The 19,191-nt window shown below is 61.9% G+C and overlaps 1 protein-coding gene across 2 annotated transcripts; it reads right to left on the bottom strand.

Moving 5' to 3' along the window:
• Window positions 1-443: 443 nt before the first annotated feature.
• Window positions 444-17,510, bottom strand: frem1b (Fras1 related extracellular matrix 1b). Of its 2 annotated transcripts, XM_052073978.1 has the most exons (36): window positions 17,214-17,509; window positions 16,953-17,027; window positions 15,831-16,100; window positions 15,659-15,753; window positions 15,259-15,515; window positions 14,808-15,004; window positions 14,324-14,647; window positions 13,849-13,957; window positions 13,634-13,765; window positions 11,777-12,121; window positions 11,553-11,695; window positions 11,289-11,485; window positions 11,084-11,174; window positions 10,847-11,014; window positions 10,560-10,768; window positions 10,383-10,476; window positions 9,995-10,247; window positions 9,597-9,785; window positions 9,328-9,516; window positions 9,054-9,250; window positions 8,789-8,990; window positions 8,577-8,721; window positions 7,146-7,287; window positions 6,853-7,066; window positions 6,163-6,427; window positions 5,101-5,521; window positions 4,655-4,856; window positions 4,209-4,353; window positions 3,812-3,941; window positions 3,660-3,732; window positions 3,435-3,584; window positions 2,581-2,903; window positions 1,849-1,983; window positions 1,558-1,679; window positions 1,369-1,484; window positions 445-723 (listed from the first exon to the last, which is right to left on the bottom strand). In XM_052073978.1, exons 1-36 carry the CDS (start codon window positions 17,313-17,315, stop codon window positions 599-601), a joined length of 6,546 nt encoding a protein of 2,181 aa, XP_051929938.1. In that variant the 5' UTR covers window positions 17,316-17,509; the 3' UTR covers window positions 445-598. The 2 variants fall into 2 exon arrangements, with proteins under 2 accessions (XP_051929936.1, XP_051929938.1); XM_052073976.1 differs by having other exon boundaries at window positions 444-723; window positions 10,847-11,174; window positions 17,214-17,510.
• Between the last annotated feature and the right edge of the window lie 1,681 nt (window positions 17,511-19,191).

Genomic DNA, 19,191 nt, shown 5'->3' with positions numbered 1-19,191 from the left:
ATCTGTGCTATCCATACATATAGTTTTTATTAGTTCTTTGGGATTTTTTATTCTTAATTTTTTGCAAAATGAAAAAAAAATTGTGTCTGGAGGTCCCAAGCAAGCCCTACTAACAATCCCGACCGGACGCGTTGATGTCAAATGCATCGGTTTGAAGCCTCGTGCAAAAAGGCAAACTCATTTGCGATCCTCTGGCGCCACCTCAAAGTCGCACAATTGGAATGACCTCAACCCAACAATGCGGCATGCATACGTCTGTCCAAGCGAAAACAAAGCCATTGACGTAAAAATCGCGTGAAATGCATGTTTACACATTAGCTTTACGATGCATTCAAAAATATGAATTACAATGGGTCTCTATGGTGCAAAATATGTAAAGGTTAAGGTATCAAAACGTTTTTTTTATTATTGCTGCAATGCCTGAGAATTATCAGCCGGTGACGTCATGAAATCTAGGCCATTTTAGAACCCTCTTTGAATCAAAGGCCTTAAAGACATCATTTTACATTTATCGTAAGCGGTGCACTACGAGGGTTAAAAAGTCAGAAAGCCACGGAGCGTCGCCGTCGTCGGAGGAGCGGCCGCGAGCCTCGGAGCCTCAGCGAGGGCTTGGCGGCGCCTCGCAGATGAAGGCGTGTCGCGCGGCGGCGTCGCAGCCACCGGACGTCCATCTGGACGAGCTCTCCGCCAGCAAGCACGGTGCTCGGAAGGCGCTTGGAAGGCCTGACGACAAAAACACACAAAAGCTTGACTCGGCTTGGAATGCCCGTCGGAATGGTGTTTGGGGCCACAAAAAGTTCCTGACCAAATGACAATGGCGAGGGCCACACCCTCGATTCGAAAGCATACCTTGAAACCCTGGCCTCAACTTTGAAAGCACGGTGATGGTTTGAAGCCCTCCTTACTTGGGGAAGCCTAAGCCTCGTTTTAGGCCCGACTTCCAAAGCCAAAGACCGGATTGGAGCCCCGCTTCCAGACCCGAACCCCAGATAAAAACCCGAGGCCAATTCAAAAGCCAGTAACTCAAAAGCCACACATTCCGACAAAGTTTCTCGAAATTGACAACAGACTGAAAAATGGGCCATTTAGTTTGCAACGGGCTTAGAATGTGACGATCTCGCTCAACTATTTCCCAGCGCTTCTTATCGTCGGGCCGATTATCCCGCCGGGCTTCAATTCCGGCCCATGGCAGCCAATTTGAGGAGTTTGCGTGCATGCTTGCGTGGCTACAAAAGATTCTTGCTCTCTTTTGATTGTCAAGTGTCCGTGGGTATTTTCAAAATAATTGATATTTTTTATTTATAAATAAAATGTATTATTATGAAAAGGTGGCTCGCCGGCAGTTCCAACATTTGAAGTCCTTCTTACCTGGGCGGGTCGCCGCCACCTCGGACCGGCCGATCCAAAAGGGTTTCTCGCCGCCAAATCTCCAGAGCCAGCCCAGTTGGCGTCTGGACCGCACGCTCGGCAGGCTGCTATTGGACCTGCACAAAGTTGACGCTAGCTTACTTTAGCTTGGGTTAGGCCAGCCCGGCCCGGCCGCGCCCGCAGACTCACAGCAAGACGGAGCAGGAGCGCTCGGCGCTCGCCCAGCTGCTGGCGGTGGAGCCGGCCAGGTAACAGCGCCCCCCGTGGCGAGTCCAGCCAACCTCACAGCGGCCGCTCGGCGACCTCCCCGTCTGAACGCGGCACACGACACAAAGACGCCAGCTGGCGGGCACCGGACCGCAGAACAAGTCCCCCGTTTTGCGCCAAAAGGCTGCGCACGCTCTCAAAAGGTTGTCACGAAAAGTCGCATTTTCGAATGACGGCGAGCAAATAAAAGCCACGGCCGGAGGGCGCTCGTACTTTGCTCCGGAGTGACTCGGCCTCCCGCTTCCTGCTTCCCGCGGGCGGGGCGTGTCCTGGGCCGTGCCTCTCGGTGGCGCCATCTGCCTGCGGGTCCGCGACCTCCTCCAACCGCAGAGAAGACAGACTGTGGAACTGAGAGAGGACGGTCAGGTTCCGGGTGGGAATCTTCTTGTCCCCATTTTGATTTATAATTCTATTATTTCGATGATTTTTTTTTCTTTTTCTATTCCGCTTGTTTTTCATCTTGATTGCGCTTCTGATGATTGTTTGGGACCTGAATTTGGTTCTCGTGTTTCTTGTTCCTGAATCTCGGTTTAATTTTGATTTCTCCTCCTGGTTCGGGGTCTGATTTGGCTTTGGAATCCGGGCCCCGCTCTAATCCGTTTCTGTTTTGCTGTCGATCCATTTGGTCTTTTTGATTCTGGTTCTTTGTTCTGAACCTCGCTCTGATGGAGATTCGCGTTCGAGTTCCGGCTCGTGTTCGGGTTTTGGTTTTAATTCTGATTGTTGCCCTGTTATGATTCTGGGTCTTTTTCAGTCCAGTTGTGATTCTTGTTCCCTTCTGGCGTTTCTTGGCATTTAGATTCTGTACCGGTGCCGAATCGGGTTCTCTTTGCTCTGGTTCCAGTTCAGTTTCTCCCCGAGCCGGCTTTCTTACCGTCCAGACTTTGCGGTCGGGCTTTGCTCTCGCTGACGGCACCTGTGCGCAGGGAAGACGCTTGATCGCACCGTCCCGACTTTCCCAACGTGTTCCAAAGCGACTCTACTTGCCTGGAGTCCAGCCTTCCCGGCGACTCGCTCGTCTGTGTGTCCGGGATGCGCTCGGTCTTGCGGTTCTGCCGGGCTGTCGTCCTCATCGTCCTCGCCCGCGAAGGGTCGGCGGTTCGGGACGTCGCCTCGGGGAGGGTGTTTGGTCTCCCCGAAAAAACGCTCCGCCTCCGCATCCGCATCCGGGACGGCCGTTGGGGGCGCGGTGACTGCCGGAGGAGGTGTGGCAACTGCCGACGGGGGAGGGGCCTCGGCCTGGCCCCCCTTGCTCAAATCGCAACGTCCTGATGGGTCGGAAGAGAGACGCGAGCACAGGAATGTCAACATGACGCCAAAGTGCAGGAACAATATGGGCCTGTGCCCAATGGAACATGTTCCTCCGCCTGTCCGCGAGGACCGCGTTCATTCTGACCGGAACCAAAACCTCACTGTAAGATGGAGCGAAACGTGCCAATGTGGATCGTGATGGGCAGGACCGGAATAGGAATGAAGGTCGTATCTATGATGCCCAGAAACCTTTTCCTGTTCCTGATGCAACATGTTTTTTGTTTGTTTGGTTTTGGTTTTGATCCTGTTTCTGTCCATTTGGAAGAGGTTCATCCTCATCCTCAATGGGAAAACACAACACCATCCTGTTCCTGTGCACCAGGAACAGGTTTCTCCTCGAAACATTTTCCGATGACCTATGGCGTCCATCCGTAACAACAGCGAGTTTGCCTAGAAGGCAACAGGAACAGTAACGTAACCGTGGACGGGAAAAAGACTGAGCCTCCAACGTTGGAGGAACACGTCGAGGGCGACGGACGCGAGGTCACCTCCTCTGGGGTCGACGATCTCCACCCTGGCGGAGGTCCTCCTCCCCAAGACGGCGTTCTTGGGGTCCTGCAGCGTGACGGTGAAGTCCTCGTCATTCTCCTCCAGGCCGTCGGCTTCCGGGTAGATGCTCCACGTTTTCCGGTCGACTCCTGCAAAGAAACATGGCAAAGGGGCACCAACCGGTCACTGAAGAGTTGCGCATGTGTGGCACCGTCAGCTCTCACCTGGGTCAAACTGTATCAGTCCGGCTGTGCTGTGCGTGAAGTCCCGAGCCGCTTTGGCGGATCCGTCCCGGACCTGCCAGGAGAGGCCCGACCGTCAAATGGCCCCCCGTGACCCCTTTGGCGTCCCTGCGCGCGCGCGGCGTAGCGCCCACCTGGATGGCCACGTACGCCGGGTCGGCGCTCTTCCCGCGCCGTTGGATCTGGACCTGAAGCCTTCCCGCCGTCTCGCAGATCCGGAAGCAGCTGGCCGACAGCTCGATTCGGGACCAGGACAGATGCAACCTGGATCCAACACAGAAGAAAAACCAAAGTGCTTTAAATCGACGTCACTTGCAAATAATGTGGTGAATCGGCGTCTATGTTTGGGTTATTCGCTTGACCACATTTGAACAAATTCTTCCCCACCCCCCTCCTTTTTGTTTTTCAGCATTTGAAAGCAAATCCTGAAAGCAAATTTGACTGGGATCAAGACCCCGATCCACAGCAAATCCGATCCGGCGGCATGGCTGCGTAGCTGCGATGAACAGGTAGCGCGCGGCGGGACCTTACGTTTGTGGCGGGGCGGCGTTCCCCGCCGGGTCGCTGAGTCGGAACACCAAGCTGTCTTCGGTCACGTCGGCGTCAGCGGGCACCACGAAGACCAGCGAGCGGCGCTGCAAGTCTCGCTGCGTGAAACGGCCCCGCACGTAGGCTCCTGGAAGGCCGCGTGGAAGGAAGCGGGTCGGAAAGCAAGTCGGGAAGTCAAGTCACGCCAACATCACTTACGACAGAACATCAAGTCTCAGCAACACGGAACAAGCATTCCCCGTCTTGTCTACGAGTGGACGGCAGAACCGACGTGAAGCTCGTCGGCGCTTTGACCCGACCATCGCTTCGCGAAACAGTTTTCGGTGGCTTTTATCGTGGTGGATTGACTTTGAGGCGCCAGGTGGTTTTTGGGGCCCAACGCGTCCGGTGACGAGCGACTCTCGTGGAAATGGCGGCGGGCGTCTTACCGGTGCGGATGTTCTCCAGGTGGCCAAAGCGCGGCGGCGTGACCACGGCAAACTGGAGCCCGTCGGGCGGACTGTGATCGTCCGCGGCCCGCAGGTGCTCGGACGTGATCGGGAGGGCTTGCCGGCCGTCTCTCAGCCGGATCACCTCGCTGGGGCGCCCCAACGTGGTCAGGATGGGAGGCGAGCGGTCCACGCGCTCCACCTGGGCGCAGGAACAGGAAGTCACACCGGGATTCTTATTTGATTACTGGACCATTGTGTCCAGTTTTTCTCATGAGAAGAAAAAAACTCATCGAAGTGATCTCGCTATTCCCCCTAGAGGCCACGTCGGATGGCGTTTGGCATTGATTTTCGTGGCAGCCGCACTCAGCCGCCACCGGATGTCGCTATTTCCCCTCTGACATTTGAGCGGGGTATCGCGCGAACGCAAACGAACGGCAGCTCACGTGTATGGCGAAGACGGCCGGCTCGGTCCTCAGCCGCCCGTCTCTCAAGTAGCCCCGGTTGCGGCCGTCCCCGGGCAGGAAGCGGAAGCTGTCGTTCAGGCCCCGGCCGGCGGGGTCGTCGTGCCGGTAAGCCAGGCGGCGGCCGTCCACGTCGGCCTGGGTGAAGACGTCGGCGCCGAGCGGGACGCCCCGCAGCAGTAGCCGTCCGTAGCGCGGCGGCTCGCTCAGCGCGAAGGTGAGCGAGGAGGCGGGCGTCCCGGCGTCGCTCAGCCGCAGGACCTCGGCGCCGATGGTCACCGTGCCGCCTTGGCGCACTCGCGCGCCCGCGTTGACCTCCAGCGTGGGCGGGACGCGGTCCGCCGTCTCGATGGACAAACGCAGCGTGCCGGCTTGCGAGCGCTCGCCGTTGCTCACCACGAAACTGACACGCAAAACAAAAGTCGGCGCTCGCCACAAACGTGTACGGAGACCGAGTACGCCGACAAAAAGGCACGCGCAGACGTCGCCAGCGCAATCTGTATCCCCGCCCTGCGGCCAATTCGCCGACAAAGTGCCGCGAGGCTGGCGTCCCGCGCCAGCAGCGGCGCCTGCGCCAGCGCGCCATCCACATTGCAACATCTGCCTGAGGTGTCGGCCATGTTTGGCACGAGAGCGCCCAGGCGCCGTTTGGCCGTTGTGCCAACCTTGTTGTTGTCACGGCAACACTTGCGCACGCGGCTTCTTTTTGGCGACGACGCCTTTGCGGTTTCACCGCCAAACGGGCAGCCGCTTGGCAAGCCGTCTTTGGCATCGCGCGCGGCCAGCCGACAGGCTCCGGCTTTGCTTTCTCAAGTTTGAAATCTGCTGTCGCCAGATGTCCTTGTTGTTTTTAAGCCCTTTTAAAAGTGATGCTTGATTTAAAAAAAAAAAACTTCCTTTCCATCAGCAAATAAAACAAACAAACAACCTGCTTGCGTAAGGCCTCACAGGCGTACGTCGGAAGAAAGTGCAGTCGGCGAGCGGCGTTGTAAGCGGGGCGGGGCCTCGCCGGCGAGGTCGGGAGGCGTCACTCGGCCCACTGACCTGAAGGCGTCGCTGCGGTGGAGCTGCCCGTTGTCGTGCGTGTAGCAGACGCGCTGGGCGGCCACGTCCATCTGCGTGAAGGTGGCCAGCGGCACGCCGGGCCGCGCCGCGGCGTGCAGAAGGCCGTGGCGCGGCGCCGCCGTCACCGTGTAGACCAGCCGGTCCGGGCGGCCGCCGCCGTCTTGTGCCCGCAGGAAGTCCGTGTTCAGGAGCACGCGCTGGCCCGATGCCACGCGAACGGCGCCCGTCCACACGGAGACGTTGCCTGAGGAGGCAAAGAGGCCGGTGATGGGGGGGGGGAATCCGCCAGGTTGTGGACAAGGAAGCCGCGTGACAACGCGGGCGAGGACGCGTGCCAAGCGCAGCGGCAAACGCAAAGCGGGCGTCGCCATCGTCAAGAATTCCGCTCGCCGTCTTTCAAGTCCCCGGGCGGCTCGGGCTGCCAGAAGGGGCCAGGTGGCGCCCAGGTGCGGTCGGCCGCGTTCGCCCGACTGGCAAAGTGTCGGCGTCGGCGCCGTCAATAATAGATGAGACGGCGCCCACGTGCCAACGCGCCGCCTTTGGCACACTCGGCCGGCCTGCTGTCGGGGACGGGGGCCTCCGAGACCGGAGGGCGAAAAACAAAACAAAAGGGAGGGGGACGCTCGCCGTGACGGCCCCGCCCCCTCCCGTCACGCGCGGGACTCTGACCTTTGCGGGCGCCGCTGATGGCGATGGAAAAGGTGTGGGCGGAGCTTTGGTGTTCCAGGTCGCTGAGGCTGAAGCGGAAACTGTCGTGACCTCGGAACTCGCCGTCGTCGTCGCCGTCGCCGCGCCGGCGAGGCGTGTAGTTCAGCCGGTTGGCGTCCACGTCGTCCTGAGTGAAGTTGTGACCCGCCGCCAGCGCCGTCGGGCCCGTCGGGCTCTGAAAATCAACGCAACGCTCGTCATGTCGCTGAACGCAAACCGGGAAGCCCACGAGGAAGCGCGTGCGGCAAAGTGACCTCCAGCTGCAGTCGTCCGAAGCGAGGCGCGGCGTGGAGCAGGTAGAAGAGTTTCGGGGGGGGCGTGTCGGCATCCTCGGCCTGGAGGACCACGGCGGAGAGCAGCCGGCGCTCGCCGGGCTCCGCCTGCGCGCCGGCGTTCCTGAAATGGGGAGAAAATGAGCGGCCTCGCCCCCCCACCCCCATCCCCCCAAAATGGAAGACTCCAAAGTACATTCGACATGGGCCGTGAGGAGGGAGGGTGGACCGCAGAACTTTGGGTCATGTTCCAAGATGAACATGACATGAACGCTTCCGTGACCTTTAATGGGAAAGCTGAGGTCAGCGTAGGGGCCGTCGGCGCGGGCGCCTTTTGCCATCGGGCGCCCGCGCCCACAAGGCCGAGCAAAGAAGCAAAGCCACGCGGGCACAGCGAGGCCGCGGGCGGCGGAAAACGGGAAGCGCAAAAGGCCCAGACGAGCGGGGAGGAGGAAGAAGGCGGGGAGCGCGCGGGAGGAGCGGCCGGAGCGGCGCGGGTCGCCCTTGTTTGCGTGACAGCAGGTTCCTCCCTCCCAGGGGGGGGGGCGCGCGCGCTGGTGTCGGGGGGCTACACGACAAAGCGTCTGCCTGCGTCTTCACTCGGAAGTAAAAGGCCTCGGTCCTGCAGGAGAAGGCGGCGGGCATCTGCCAAGCGCTCGCGTTCCTTCGCATTTCTTCCGCCTGCTTGCGCCGCCGCCGCCCTGCTCCGGGGGGGTTCCGAGCGGGTGGGGGCGGGCCCGCGCGCCAGCCAGTGAAGGGTGCAAATTCCCAATCACTCATTCAAATGAAAACATTGTTGGAGCGCTCGCCCACTCAAGCAGAGCGATCTGCCACATGTCCCCCCCCCCCCACGCCACTTCCCGCCAGCTCGCCGCTAACGACGTTCTTCCGCATGGCGGCGCAGGCATGTCTCACACGGAGCCCAAAACAACTTGCAAACATTCCACATGCTTCCCTTGCGACGTGACCGTCTCCCCCCCCCCCCCCAAAAAAAAAAAAACATGCGGCAGGCGAGGGGACGCAGATGAGGAAGCGACCGAGGAATCAAGGAAAGCCAACGAGAACGTCGAGCAAGCTTGCACAAGACGTAAAAAAGACCCCCCCCCCTCCCAAAAAGTGCAGCTGTAGGGTTGGACGCACGAGAAGCCGTTGGATGCCTCCCCTCCCCCCGGCGGGAAAGGAAGTGAAGAGGTGGGAAGGCCACGCGACCCAAGCCGCTAAACAGCTGAGCCGTGACGCGAGGCCGAGGCCACTCGGACAGCAATTCCAGTCGGAAGCGGGCGGGCCCCCCCCCCCCCAAATAAAAACAGGTGGACGCCTCCCCTTCGTCCTTCTCCCCCCGCGCGCCATCGGCATCAGAAAAGCAAAGCCACGTCCAAAGAGTCCCCCCCCTTGCGTTATTTGCGTGCGTACTTGAGCAGGCGGGGCGGGTGGTCGTCGACGGGCAGCACGCTGACGACGGCGCTGGCGCTCAGCGAGTGGACGCCGTCGCTCAGTCGCAGGCTCAGACGGTCCTCCAGCGTCTCCGAGTCGTCGTGCGCGTACCACACGCGCAGGCCTGGACGCATGAGAAGAGCCGCGTCGTTTCACAGCCCGAAGAGGCGGGGGGTGTGGGGGGGGCCTACCCTGGCGCAGCTGCCGCAGGGTGAAGGACGTCACGGCCGCCGGCGAAGCGCTCGTCCGGTCTCGGGGGAGGGAGGGGCCGGCCCTCAGGCCGCCGTGCGCCGGCGCCCCCGCCAGGCTGAAGGTCAGCTCGTCCGCGGGGGCGTCCAGGTCGAAGGCGTCCAGGAGGGACGGGGTCAACTCCCGCGCGCCGCCCTCCTTCACCTGAACGCAGCGGCGCTCTGGGTCAGAAGGCGCGGGGGGCGCTGGCCGATCGGTCGCACGTACGCTAAAGTCGGCCAGGCGCAGCGACGGCTTCTCATCGTTGGCGGGATTGATGAGGACGCGGACGGGCGCCGAGGCCGAGCGGTGGAGGCCGTCGCTCACGCTGATCAGCAGTCGGTCCTCCGTGGGCTCCGCCCCTTCGTGCTCCGATTGGACGTAGTTGATGAAGCCCGACGCCACCTCGTCCAACTTGAACGACTCTGAAGCGGACGGCGACCACGCGCTTCAAAAGACGTCCGGCGCCCGCGCGCGCACCCGCGCGCTCGCTAACGCAGACCTATGGGCACGCCCGCGTTGCTCTTCTCGTATCCCGGCGTCGGTTGAACGTTTTCCAGGAAGCCGTGCAGAGGTTTGGCGTCCAGGTGAAAGGTCAGCTCGGCGGGGGGGCTGTCGGCGTCCCAGGCCCCCAGGATGCCCCCGCACAGACACGCCCACGAACCCTCGTCCACCGCCAAGGCGGAGCCTCCTGTTGGCGGCGCGACGGCCCCGAAGGTATTCGTGCCAACATTTCGAGAAGCCTCCCGGAGACTGGCGCCGCAAACTCACCCAGGATGACGCTGGGAACTTTGTTGTTGACAGGAAGTAGCGTGACGTCCAGGTCATACGCGGGAAGCGTCTTGTGCGGCGGGACGGGCGGGGCGTCACCGGGGCAACAGCCGTCCGGCCCGACCGCGTCGCCGTCGGAGACGATGAGCGTGACGGTGTCGGAGGAGGGAGCGGGGCCGATCTCGCCGCCTGAAAATGGGACGGCGCCGTCAACAATCCGACTTGCCGTTTGGCGCCGGCTCGCCCGAGGCCATCCCGTGGTTAGCGACTTAAGCGGGTTAGCATAGCAACATTAGCATCCCCGGTCAAAGCCGGGAGTCTGCTAGCTTAGCGACGTGAGCACGAGCGGTCCGAGCGCGTTAGCCTAGCATGAAAGCGATGACGCGGCCGCACCTCACCCGTGTGCACGTAGAAGACGAGACCTCGCAGGAGGTCCTCCTGCGAGAACTTGTCCACGGCGAGTCCCGCCCTCTGCAGCTCGCCCCTGGCGGGCCGCCGCGCCAGCGCGTAGCTCAGCTGGGCGTCCTCGCTGTCGCGGTCGGTGGCCAGCAGGTAGTCGGCCGTCAGCTGGACGCGCCCGCCCTCGGGGCAACGCAGCCCGCCGCGCAGGCCCGCGCCCAGCTGCGGGGGCTCGTCGTTCACCGCCAACACCTGGGGGGGAATTTCCACATTGGCAAAAATCTCAATTGCAATCTCGTGGCCGCAGGGGCGTGCTGTTGAAATGCTCTTTTGGCTTTCTTTGTTCTTGTTCTTTTTACATTCCAGCCCCCCCCCGTGTCAACATACGTGAATCTGCAGGTCCAGCAGGACGGAGTTGACGCCGTCCGTCACACGCAGGCCCACGTCGTCCTCGCTGCTCTCCGAGTCGTCGTGGACGTACCTGCAGAACGGCCGGCGCCGGTAAAAGAGGGGCGGGAACTACTCTCCTTGGCGAATGGGTCTGAGGTGGGGGGTGGGGGTCACCTGACAGCGAGTCCTCTCAGATCGGCAAGCGTGAAAGCATCTCCGGGTCGCAGGCTCCGCCCTCGCAGCTCCAGACGTCCGCGGCGCGCCGGGCGCTCCAGCGCCACTTTGAGGTCCGGCTCGCGGGTGTCGCGGTCGCGCACCAGCACGTGCTCGTCCGTCACAAAGGCCGCGCCGCCTTCCTCCACGCGCAAGAGATTGACGAAAGCCTGAGCGCAGACGCCACGCGGCGGTCAGCGGCGGAAGATCAACAGAAGACGGCGACGCGGAGACGACGACGACGCCACCTCGGGCGGCTGGTCGTCGACGGGCGTGACGGTGATGTTGAAGTCCAGGTCGGCCACGGCGCCGCCGCGACGGTCGCTGACGGAGAAGACGAAGCGGACGGCGAGCGGGTCGGGTCCGATGTCCTCCAGAGGCGGCATGTACGCCACCTTCAAGTGGTCCACCGCGTGCTGGCGCGACGCAACGCGCGCTCGGTCAGCGTTCTCCCGCCACCCGGCGTCACCTTCTTGCCTACCCACCTGCGTGAAGGACTTGAGCGCCGGCGCCGTCGGGTCCCGCTTCAGGGCGGCCGCGCCGTCCACCAGGAAAAGGCGACCGGCGTCCATCAAACTGCGCGCACGCAAAGGAGGTGACGAAAGGAAGGTCCAGCCCGAGCGGGCGCCGAGCCGGCCGCCTCGGCTAACGTTAGCATTCCGTGTTAGCACGATCGAGGAGGTGCCTCACCCGGGACGTCGGGGGCTGTGGCAGGGCCGGGTGATGGTGTAGGTGAGGTGGGCCCCCGGGCGTTCGCTGTGGGTGAAGTGCAGGTGCGCGCGGGTGATGAAGGCCACTTGGGTCTCCTTCAGCGTCAGGCGGCGCACGCTCCCGTCCGCTTCCACCGGAAGGCCGTCGTCCACCGGGAACACCGCCACCGCCACCGTCTGCGCCCGCACGCCGCGCTCAGCCACGCGCCGCTCGCCCGAGAGCCGCTCGCCTCCTTGGACTTACGTAAGCCTGCGACAGGTTGGGAGGGGCGTGGGCGTCGGCCAGCGTCACCTCGAAGGAGTCCTCGAAGATTTCCTCCCCCGAGTGTTGGTAGAAGATCAGACCGCCAGTCAAGTCGCGCTGGAGGAAGGACGTGACCGGAAGGCCTGAAAACGAGACGCAAATGCTCGGCGACGTACACGGAGAAATGCAACCCGGCCCCCCCCACCCCGCACGCCGCCACTCACCGGGGTCGCGGGGGTCGGCCCTGGAGACGAGGCGGCCGGCCCTCGGGGGGACGTCCACCCTGAAGAGGATGCGGGCGTCGGGGGAGTCCGGGTCGGAGGCCAAGAGGTCGGCGGGGCGGAGCCTGAGCGCGCCGCCCTCGGGCACCTCCAGCGCCACGTTGTTGACCAGGAAGGGCGGCGCGTCGTCGCGCGGCAGGATGTTGATGGGGAACTTGTGGCGCGAGCTGTGGCGCCCGTCGCTGATGCGGAACACCACGTGGTCGCGCGTGCTCTCGTCGTCCGAGTGCTGGTACGCCACGTGGCCCGAGCGCAGGTCGCGCGCGCCAAAGGCAAAGGCCTTGGCGCCTGGGGGGGGGGGGGGGGGGGAGCCACACGTCCTCATCATACGCTCGCCGCCACCGGCCCATTGCTGGAGTTTTCACATCGATTTTCTCTCGTTTCAAGCGCTGCGTTGGGCCCCCCCCCCCTTTGCCAGCCCAAGCCACCCGGCCCCCCCTTGCGACGCACCTTTCCGGAAGGAGGTTTGCCGGCCGCTTCTTGGCCGTGATCCACGACACCGGGGGACGGGAACCCCCCCCCCCCCTCCCCCATTTTGAAAAGGCGCCATTTTGGCTCTTTGGCTTTGACGCACTTTTTTTTCGTCGGACTGTTTTGCTGCTTTCTACGCTCTTTGTTTTCCGTGTTGGGTTTGGCGCCTGACTTCCATTTGCACGCGGCGCCGGTTGCTTTCAAGTGCTCGAAAAATACACGACTAAGTTTGCCCGCCTGGCAACTTGGAACAGCCGAGCGCTTTCCTGCCAATCAAAACACCCCCCCCCCCCCACACAAAAAAAAAAGCGACGTGTTGCTGGCTGGCCCCCCTGGCACGTCACAAAACGCTAACGCTAACACCGTCGCGCCGCCCACGCTTTGGCACTTTGATTCAATTAGCGTGCGCGGAAGCGAGGGGCCGCCGCGCGGCGTCCGTCCCGGCGGCCGCCCGCGTGCCAGGACAGAAGGCCCGGGTCGCGCGACAGATTGAGAGACGAGCGGTCGCCATCCGCCAACTCATTAGCGGCGCCACCGAGGGGACGCGGGCGGCCGGTCCGCGCGAAGGACGCCGCGCTAATTAGGCCCGAAGGTGGCGTCGGGGGCGCGGGTGCCCTACGCGGGACAGGCACGCCGCCATTTGGCTGAAGGCGTCGCGCGCGCCAACTGGGACGCCGCCTTCTTTCTTTTTAGTTGTCAGTGAAACAAACGCGGCCGCCACCTTTCTTTGGAACAACTCGATTGGCAATCGAGCTTTCAAGATTTCACGTGACTCACTAAATGATGACGCAGTGATGATGTCATCATCGTGAAGCGATTTTTCTCTTGGAACTTTGTGGACGTTTGATACCGTACGCTCAACCCCCCCCCCCCCCCCCCCCGAATCCAAGCGTGCGGGCGCAAAGGAAGTGTTGTTAATTGGTCCCAGAGGTGTGATTGGGCCCAATTGGCCAAGGGCGTTGCAGGCCCTCGCCCTGGGGCACGCCACCCTTCCTCACGGCGAGCAATTTGAGGAGGACGAGCGCTTTTCCCTTCCGCCGCCGACAAGGCGCCACCTCACTCATCAGTGTGGAAGAAGACAAAGAAGAAGATGACGACGACGATGCCCGCCAGCTACTGGCACGGCGCTAGCCGCGCGTGTCAAATGACATACGTCAAGCAATCTGCTAGGCCACCCCCCCCCCATTTTCTGCCCGGCTGCGGCAGCGGAAACGCGCGCGCGCACACGTTCGCTCATCAATGCATCAATACACTTAAGATTCCCGCGCGGACGCAGCCGCGCGCCCGGCAGCCATTTTGCGTCCATCCGGTCACGTCGGGAGCGCTCACCTTTGACGGTGAGGCGCCCATGCGCGGGCCCGTCCACGGCCACCAGGACCACGTCGTCGATGTTGTCGCGGTCCACGATTTGCAGCTCCGCCCACGTGATGGCTCGCGACTGACCCTCCAGCAGGTCCAGACCTGAGCGGACGCCGGAGCCGCCGGCGTCAGGAACGGCCCGCTTCGGGCTTATTATTATTTTTTTTCCTTCATAGCCAGCGTACCCGTGTTCCAGGACACCCGGGGCGCGTCGGTCTCCGCCGCCCTGATGGACACGTCAACCACGATGGGCGGACTGGTGGCGTGCGAAGCGTCGACGGCCCGAAACTCCATCTGGCGGGCACCCCAAAAAACCCGTCAGCATTCGTTGTCATTTGACATATTAGCCGCGGCGAGCACGTTAGCCATCTTCGATTCAAGCAAAAGTGAACTCGGATGCGTTTGTTGAAAATACGACTTCTGGTTTTCGTGTTGTCATCGTATGACAACGGGAGGCGGCGTAGCGATGGCTGTTTGAAAGTGCTCTATAAATACGGTTGACTTGACATGACTTTTGCTCCGACAAGCTCAGGCTCGGCGTACATGCGTAATGCCGCGTCGCGTCGCGTCTCCAACCGCGCCTCCAACCGTTTTGTTGTCGGCCGGCACGAATGCGAGAGCTCGCTCGGCCGCAGTCCAAAGTCGGCGTTCTAGAGGTACCTGAAAGTTGTCCCGCGCGGGGCGGCTGACGTTGGGCGGCTGGTACGCCACCTTCAGGTGGTGCAGGTCGGACCAGCTGAAGGAGCCCACGGGCTTGGTGCGCTCGTCCAGGTGGGTGACGTAGCCCCGGGGGGGCGGGACGGTCACGTTGAACAGCAAGCCGTCCCGGGGGCCCTCGGGGTCTTCGGCGTCCAGCGTGGCGGTGGTGATGGGGGTCAGGACGAACCGGTCCACCTCCAGGATGAAGGACGCCATGAAGGCGGCCCGCGGCGGGCGGTTGGGCGTGGCCCCGACGATCCGGACCGGCAGCCACAGAGACTCCGTCTTGAAGGGATTGCCAGAAAGCCGGCCCATTGAGAACGGCGGGCAGAACATTTTGAAGCTCCCCCCAAAAAACGCGCGAGCTTGTGCCGAGGCGCCGCAAGAAAGACGGACGGCTCGGTGAAAAACGCCGTCGGCGGTATGTTGGGCCCCGTGACCTAACCTCCAGCGGAGCCCCGCTCTCCCGGTCCCTCAGCTCCACGGTGATGGCGATGTGGTCCAGGTCGGGCGAGGGTGGGCTGAGGTGTTGGTACTTGAGGCCAGAACTCAGGAAGTCCTGACAGCTGGTCTTCAGGTAAGTCACTTCCTCGGCGCAGGATCGGTTGCCGGGGCAGTGGGCCGCCACCGCCGCCTCGCCGCCTGGATGCCGGACGACCGGCGAGACACAAAGCAGATTGCGTGGCACATCGGATTGCTAGATCTTTGCCCTCAAAGGTCAATCGGTGTTTTTCAAGTGCCGAGTATCTGGGCAGCGGGGAAGCGATCTGGAACGGGAGGGGCCGAGCAAATCGGAGGGGCGGGGCCATCGCAGCCCCGACTTTCCGAATGTGGGACAAAAAAAATAACGACACTGCGGAGTCGGGTCGGAAAGCGAGGCGGGCGCAAGTGGGCACCTTTCCCGCCGAGGCCGTGGCGTTCTCGCACCAGCCGACCGGCGGTCAGGGCTCCCGCGGCGGCGGCCAATCGCACGGCGCAGGCAGCGCCGTCCCGGCCTTCGATGTTGACGACCGAGCGGTCGATGGCGTTGGACAGCGCGTAGAAGTCCGGGACCACCAGGGGTGTCGGCCCCAAGTCTGCCAGGCGGGGCGAGCGGTCCACCACGCGGACCCGCAGGACCACCAACTCCACATGCGTCTCCGCCGGCCCCAACCTGCAACACACCTCGCCCCCCCAACCCCCTTTTGTTTGGCTCCTCTCTCGTCGTTTGTCAGTCGGCGCGACTTCTTTTCAAAAGCTGCGATTTCAGCCGCCAGCTAACGACGAGGGCGGGACCGGGACTGACGCGGTACTGACCTGTAGACCCGCAGTAGCACTTGGTCGCTGTCCAGCAGGGGGCTTCCGTTGTGCCGGTAGGCCACTTCCTCCGGCGGGAAGTCGCAGTCAAACACCTGACCACCAGGAGACCACGAGATAACCATCAGATCAAGACAAGCGCAAGGACGGCGAGGCGAGGGCGCGTCCCCACCTGCGGCGTGAGCCGGCCCACTCGCTGCGTGATGGGCTGGTTGAGGACCACCTCCACCTTGCAGAGGTCGCCGGCCCCCGTCCGGATCCGCAGCTGCTCCTTGGCCAGGAAGGCCGAGCGGCCCCTGGCCACCTCCATGCCGGCGTTCACCTCCACGCTGCCACCAGCTGGCGGCGGCAAGAGCAGCAGCAGCAGCGCCAGGAGCCCGCTCATCTCGGAACCACGGCGGGCGGGGGGGGGTTCTGCTCGCTCGCTTACTCCGGCGGCTTCCTGCCAGACAATGGGAGGAGTCAAGTCGTCACTTCAAAAGCAACATTTTGTGGAAAAACAAATTTTCTTTTGGGAGGGGGGGTGGGGGGGGAGACCCAACTAAAATGTGCGTGAGCCTGGGGAAGGTCCGACGACATGGCTTGCGAAAAGGCAGCACACAAATGAAATGAGCTTCAATTTGAAACTTGCAATTGGATCGGGAAGAGCCCAGGTCCTTTTGGGATTGGCTGACGGCAAAACGGCTGACAAGCGCCCAAAGCTTGTCTTGAGTCTCGTCTTGAGTCTCGTCACCACTTCATGAAGGACGACGAGACGACACTTTGGAGAAGACAAATTGACGACAACTCCACATCTTCGTTTGTCCCTTTGCGTGTGTTTTTCCCTTGGCAGACCTCCGTCACTTGGATTTTGTCACGTGGCTTTTGACGCCGGCGCACTTTTGGCGGCTTCTCTCAACGGGCCCCGCGCAAAGCCTCGTCACTCGGCCCGTCCGTCGCTTGTCATTTGGCGCCAGTCGCTTTGTCCTTTCACGTCGTTCATTTCGTGGGTTCCCGCTGCGGCTTTTGCGTCGCCTCGCCTGGCTTCAGTTGTCACCTCGCGGAAGTCACTTCCAGCGCTTTGCTTTGTCCTTTCGCGTGTCAAGTCCCGAGAATATGCAGATGTTCTTTTTGGGGAGGGCAAATAGGGGTGGGGGGGCTGCTTGTTTTGGAAGCGTTTGCAAAGTCAGCCTTTGCGCGGCCAGCATGTGCAAAAGCGCTTTGCGAGTGGGCGGCGGGCCCGGACAGGGGCGGCGCGCGGGAAGTCCCGACGGGACGGCGACGGGCCACGACGCGGGGGGGGCCGCTCGCTTACCTGCTGGCACGGCGAGACCCTCGCTGCCGGCGGGCGCTCCTCCCGAGCGGAAAATTCAGCAAGGCCGACCTTCGGCTTGGCCAGTCACGCGGCAGACAGGAAGGGAGAGTTCAACACTTCAACTTTTACAAGCTCGGGAGAAGCCCCCAACCCCCATTGACACACACACACTCCCGGCTCCGCTGGACCCCCACCCTCCCCGTTTCCACATTCCCCTTTTGTCCATTTGATCGTCCTACGTTGGGAAACGCGCCGGCTCACCTGCTTTCTTGGATCCACGCACGCGCGTCCAACCTCGATCGACGGCACGCGCGCACGTTCTTTATCACCACAGCAGGATTTGATGTCCGTGCGTATGTACATGCGTGGAGAGCACTCACAAGCGCCGCCCCCTCAGGCCTCAACCCCCGCCGCCGCAAGTTCCAGGAATGCGGTCCGGCGTTTCGGTCCGTCTCCCGCGGACGGGCTGCGCCGCGACGCCACTTTTGACCGCTAGAGGTCGCCACCTTTGTTCCGTCGGAGAGCTTGGACTGTCGAGCACAAAGAGAAGAACAGAGGGGGAGGATGGCGGCGCCGTCTCCTTCGGTCGGAAGAGGCTCACGCTCACCTTTGATGGCTCTACGAGGCCGCCAGCTTTTTCCAAGACACGTTTCGGCCGAGATGACTGAAAAAGAAGAACAAAAGCAAAACGGCATCGGAGACCATCAATGTCATTTGGAAAAAGCTTTTGGCTCGTTTTTTCTTTTCTTTTTCCCGTCCAAGATGTTTGCCTGATCCGCTGCTCTTGTTCTCTCTCGTTCAATGAATTAAATACGTTGAAAAAACAAAGTGCCATGTCACGTGTGTGTGTTTTTTCCTGTCCTCTTTTTTCATTTGCGCTCTGGAGAACTTTGTTTGAAATAATATCTGTTGTCATGTAGTGCCGTGGCGTGCGTGCGTGCATGACGGCGCCGTGATGCCTTGTGACTGTTGGCCTTCCCGCGGTGACCGCGCCACTTGGCGCCGCGCCCGCCTTGGCGCCGCGCCCGCTCGCATCTTCCGTCGGCCCGGAATTCGTTCTGCGGCGTCGCTGACCCGCAACGGACGCCACGCGAGCGAAGGAACTCGGGCGCAGCCGCACAAGGTCCCCGGTAAGCGGCCGCCCGAGCCTGGACGACCCCCACCCGAGCGGCGTTTTGTCCGCCGGGCCTCCTCCGCCCGGGTTAGGGGGCCGAACGGGAGCCGCTTTCACGCGGGGGCTCGGGAGGCTTCCAAATGAGCGTTTCCAGCCGGGGTCGCGTTTGATGCAGATGAGGCGCTCCGATTGACAAGCGTGCGTCACGGCGATGACGCCGCCGCCGCTGACCTTGCCTGTCACTTGCAATCAGCCGCCTGACACCAAAGACGAGACGAGCGCCGTCCGCTAACATGCCGGGGGATCACCTCCTCGTGGAGCTCATCCTCAAATTATGCTAACGAGGCATCGAATTGATGCAAAAGCGGCCCGACCGCGCGCTCGTGTCTGTCCAGTCGTGAAAGGCCGAGACTCCCTGCGAGAAATACCGGGAGGGGCCGACGCCGGGGCGGGCTAGGTAACGAGGCCCGGCCGCGCCGCAGCCTTGCGCATTAGCATCTTTCCACGTCATTACTTCTTTTTCCACTTGAAAGGAGGAGGCGGCTCGCGATGCCCCCGCCGCCCGCGGGACAACGCGCGCTCCTCAAATGGCTCGGCCGCCAACGGCACCGGCGACATGAGAGTCGACGCCACGCCAGCGCACGCAAAGCGACTCCGCGGCCATCCTGACCGCACACGGCCAAGTAGGACGAGCGCACGCGCCGCGTGACCTGGCCCGGTTTGGCCACACCGAACCGGCCGCGCTACGCACGGAAAACGAGCACGCGACGGACAATGGCGACGCGTTACTCTGCCGAGCGCGGCGACGCCACGTGACCGCACGCTAACGCGGAGCCCAAAAAGCAGGCCGCGGGGAGGAGCCGCTCACTTGGCAAATTGGATTCAAGAAACGCCGAGAGAACTCAATCCAAAAGCAAGTCGTAAGAACAAAAAGAATCCAAAGTGTCAAACAAAAAGTGGATCTTACCCCGGTCAAGGATGACGCCTCGTACTGATGTCCAAAACGTTTAATCATGGAACACCGTGAAAACTAAAACACATTTCGAACAACAATCAAAATTATAATATCTTGAACGGGACATTAAATAAATAACACAAAATGGCATACCGTGTGCACCTTGGTAA

Source organism: Hippocampus zosterae, chromosome 8, assembly GCF_025434085.1.
Source record: "Hippocampus zosterae strain Florida chromosome 8, ASM2543408v3, whole genome shotgun sequence".
NCBI lineage: Eukaryota > Metazoa > Chordata > Actinopteri > Syngnathiformes > Syngnathidae > Hippocampus > Hippocampus zosterae.
The sequence above is the reverse complement of the archived record's forward strand: the minus strand, read 5'-3'. Positions and strand labels throughout refer to the sequence as shown.

What these genes read in the sequence shown, in the direction of transcription:
- frem1b (XM_052073976.1), bottom strand. Translation starts at nt 17,315, where the DNA reads ATGTACATACGCACGGACATCAAATCCTGCTGTGGTGATAAAGAACGT. An exon ending in TGGGCCGGCTCACGCCGCAG is followed by an intron (nt 15,754 to 15,830) that starts GTGGGGACGCGC and finishes CCTGGTGGTCAG; the next exon opens with GTGTTTGACTGCGACTTCCC. An exon ending in GTGCTACTGCGGGTCTACAG is followed by an intron (nt 15,516 to 15,658) that starts GTCAGTACCGCG and finishes GGTGTGTTGCAG; the next exon opens with GTTGGGGCCGGCGGAGACGC.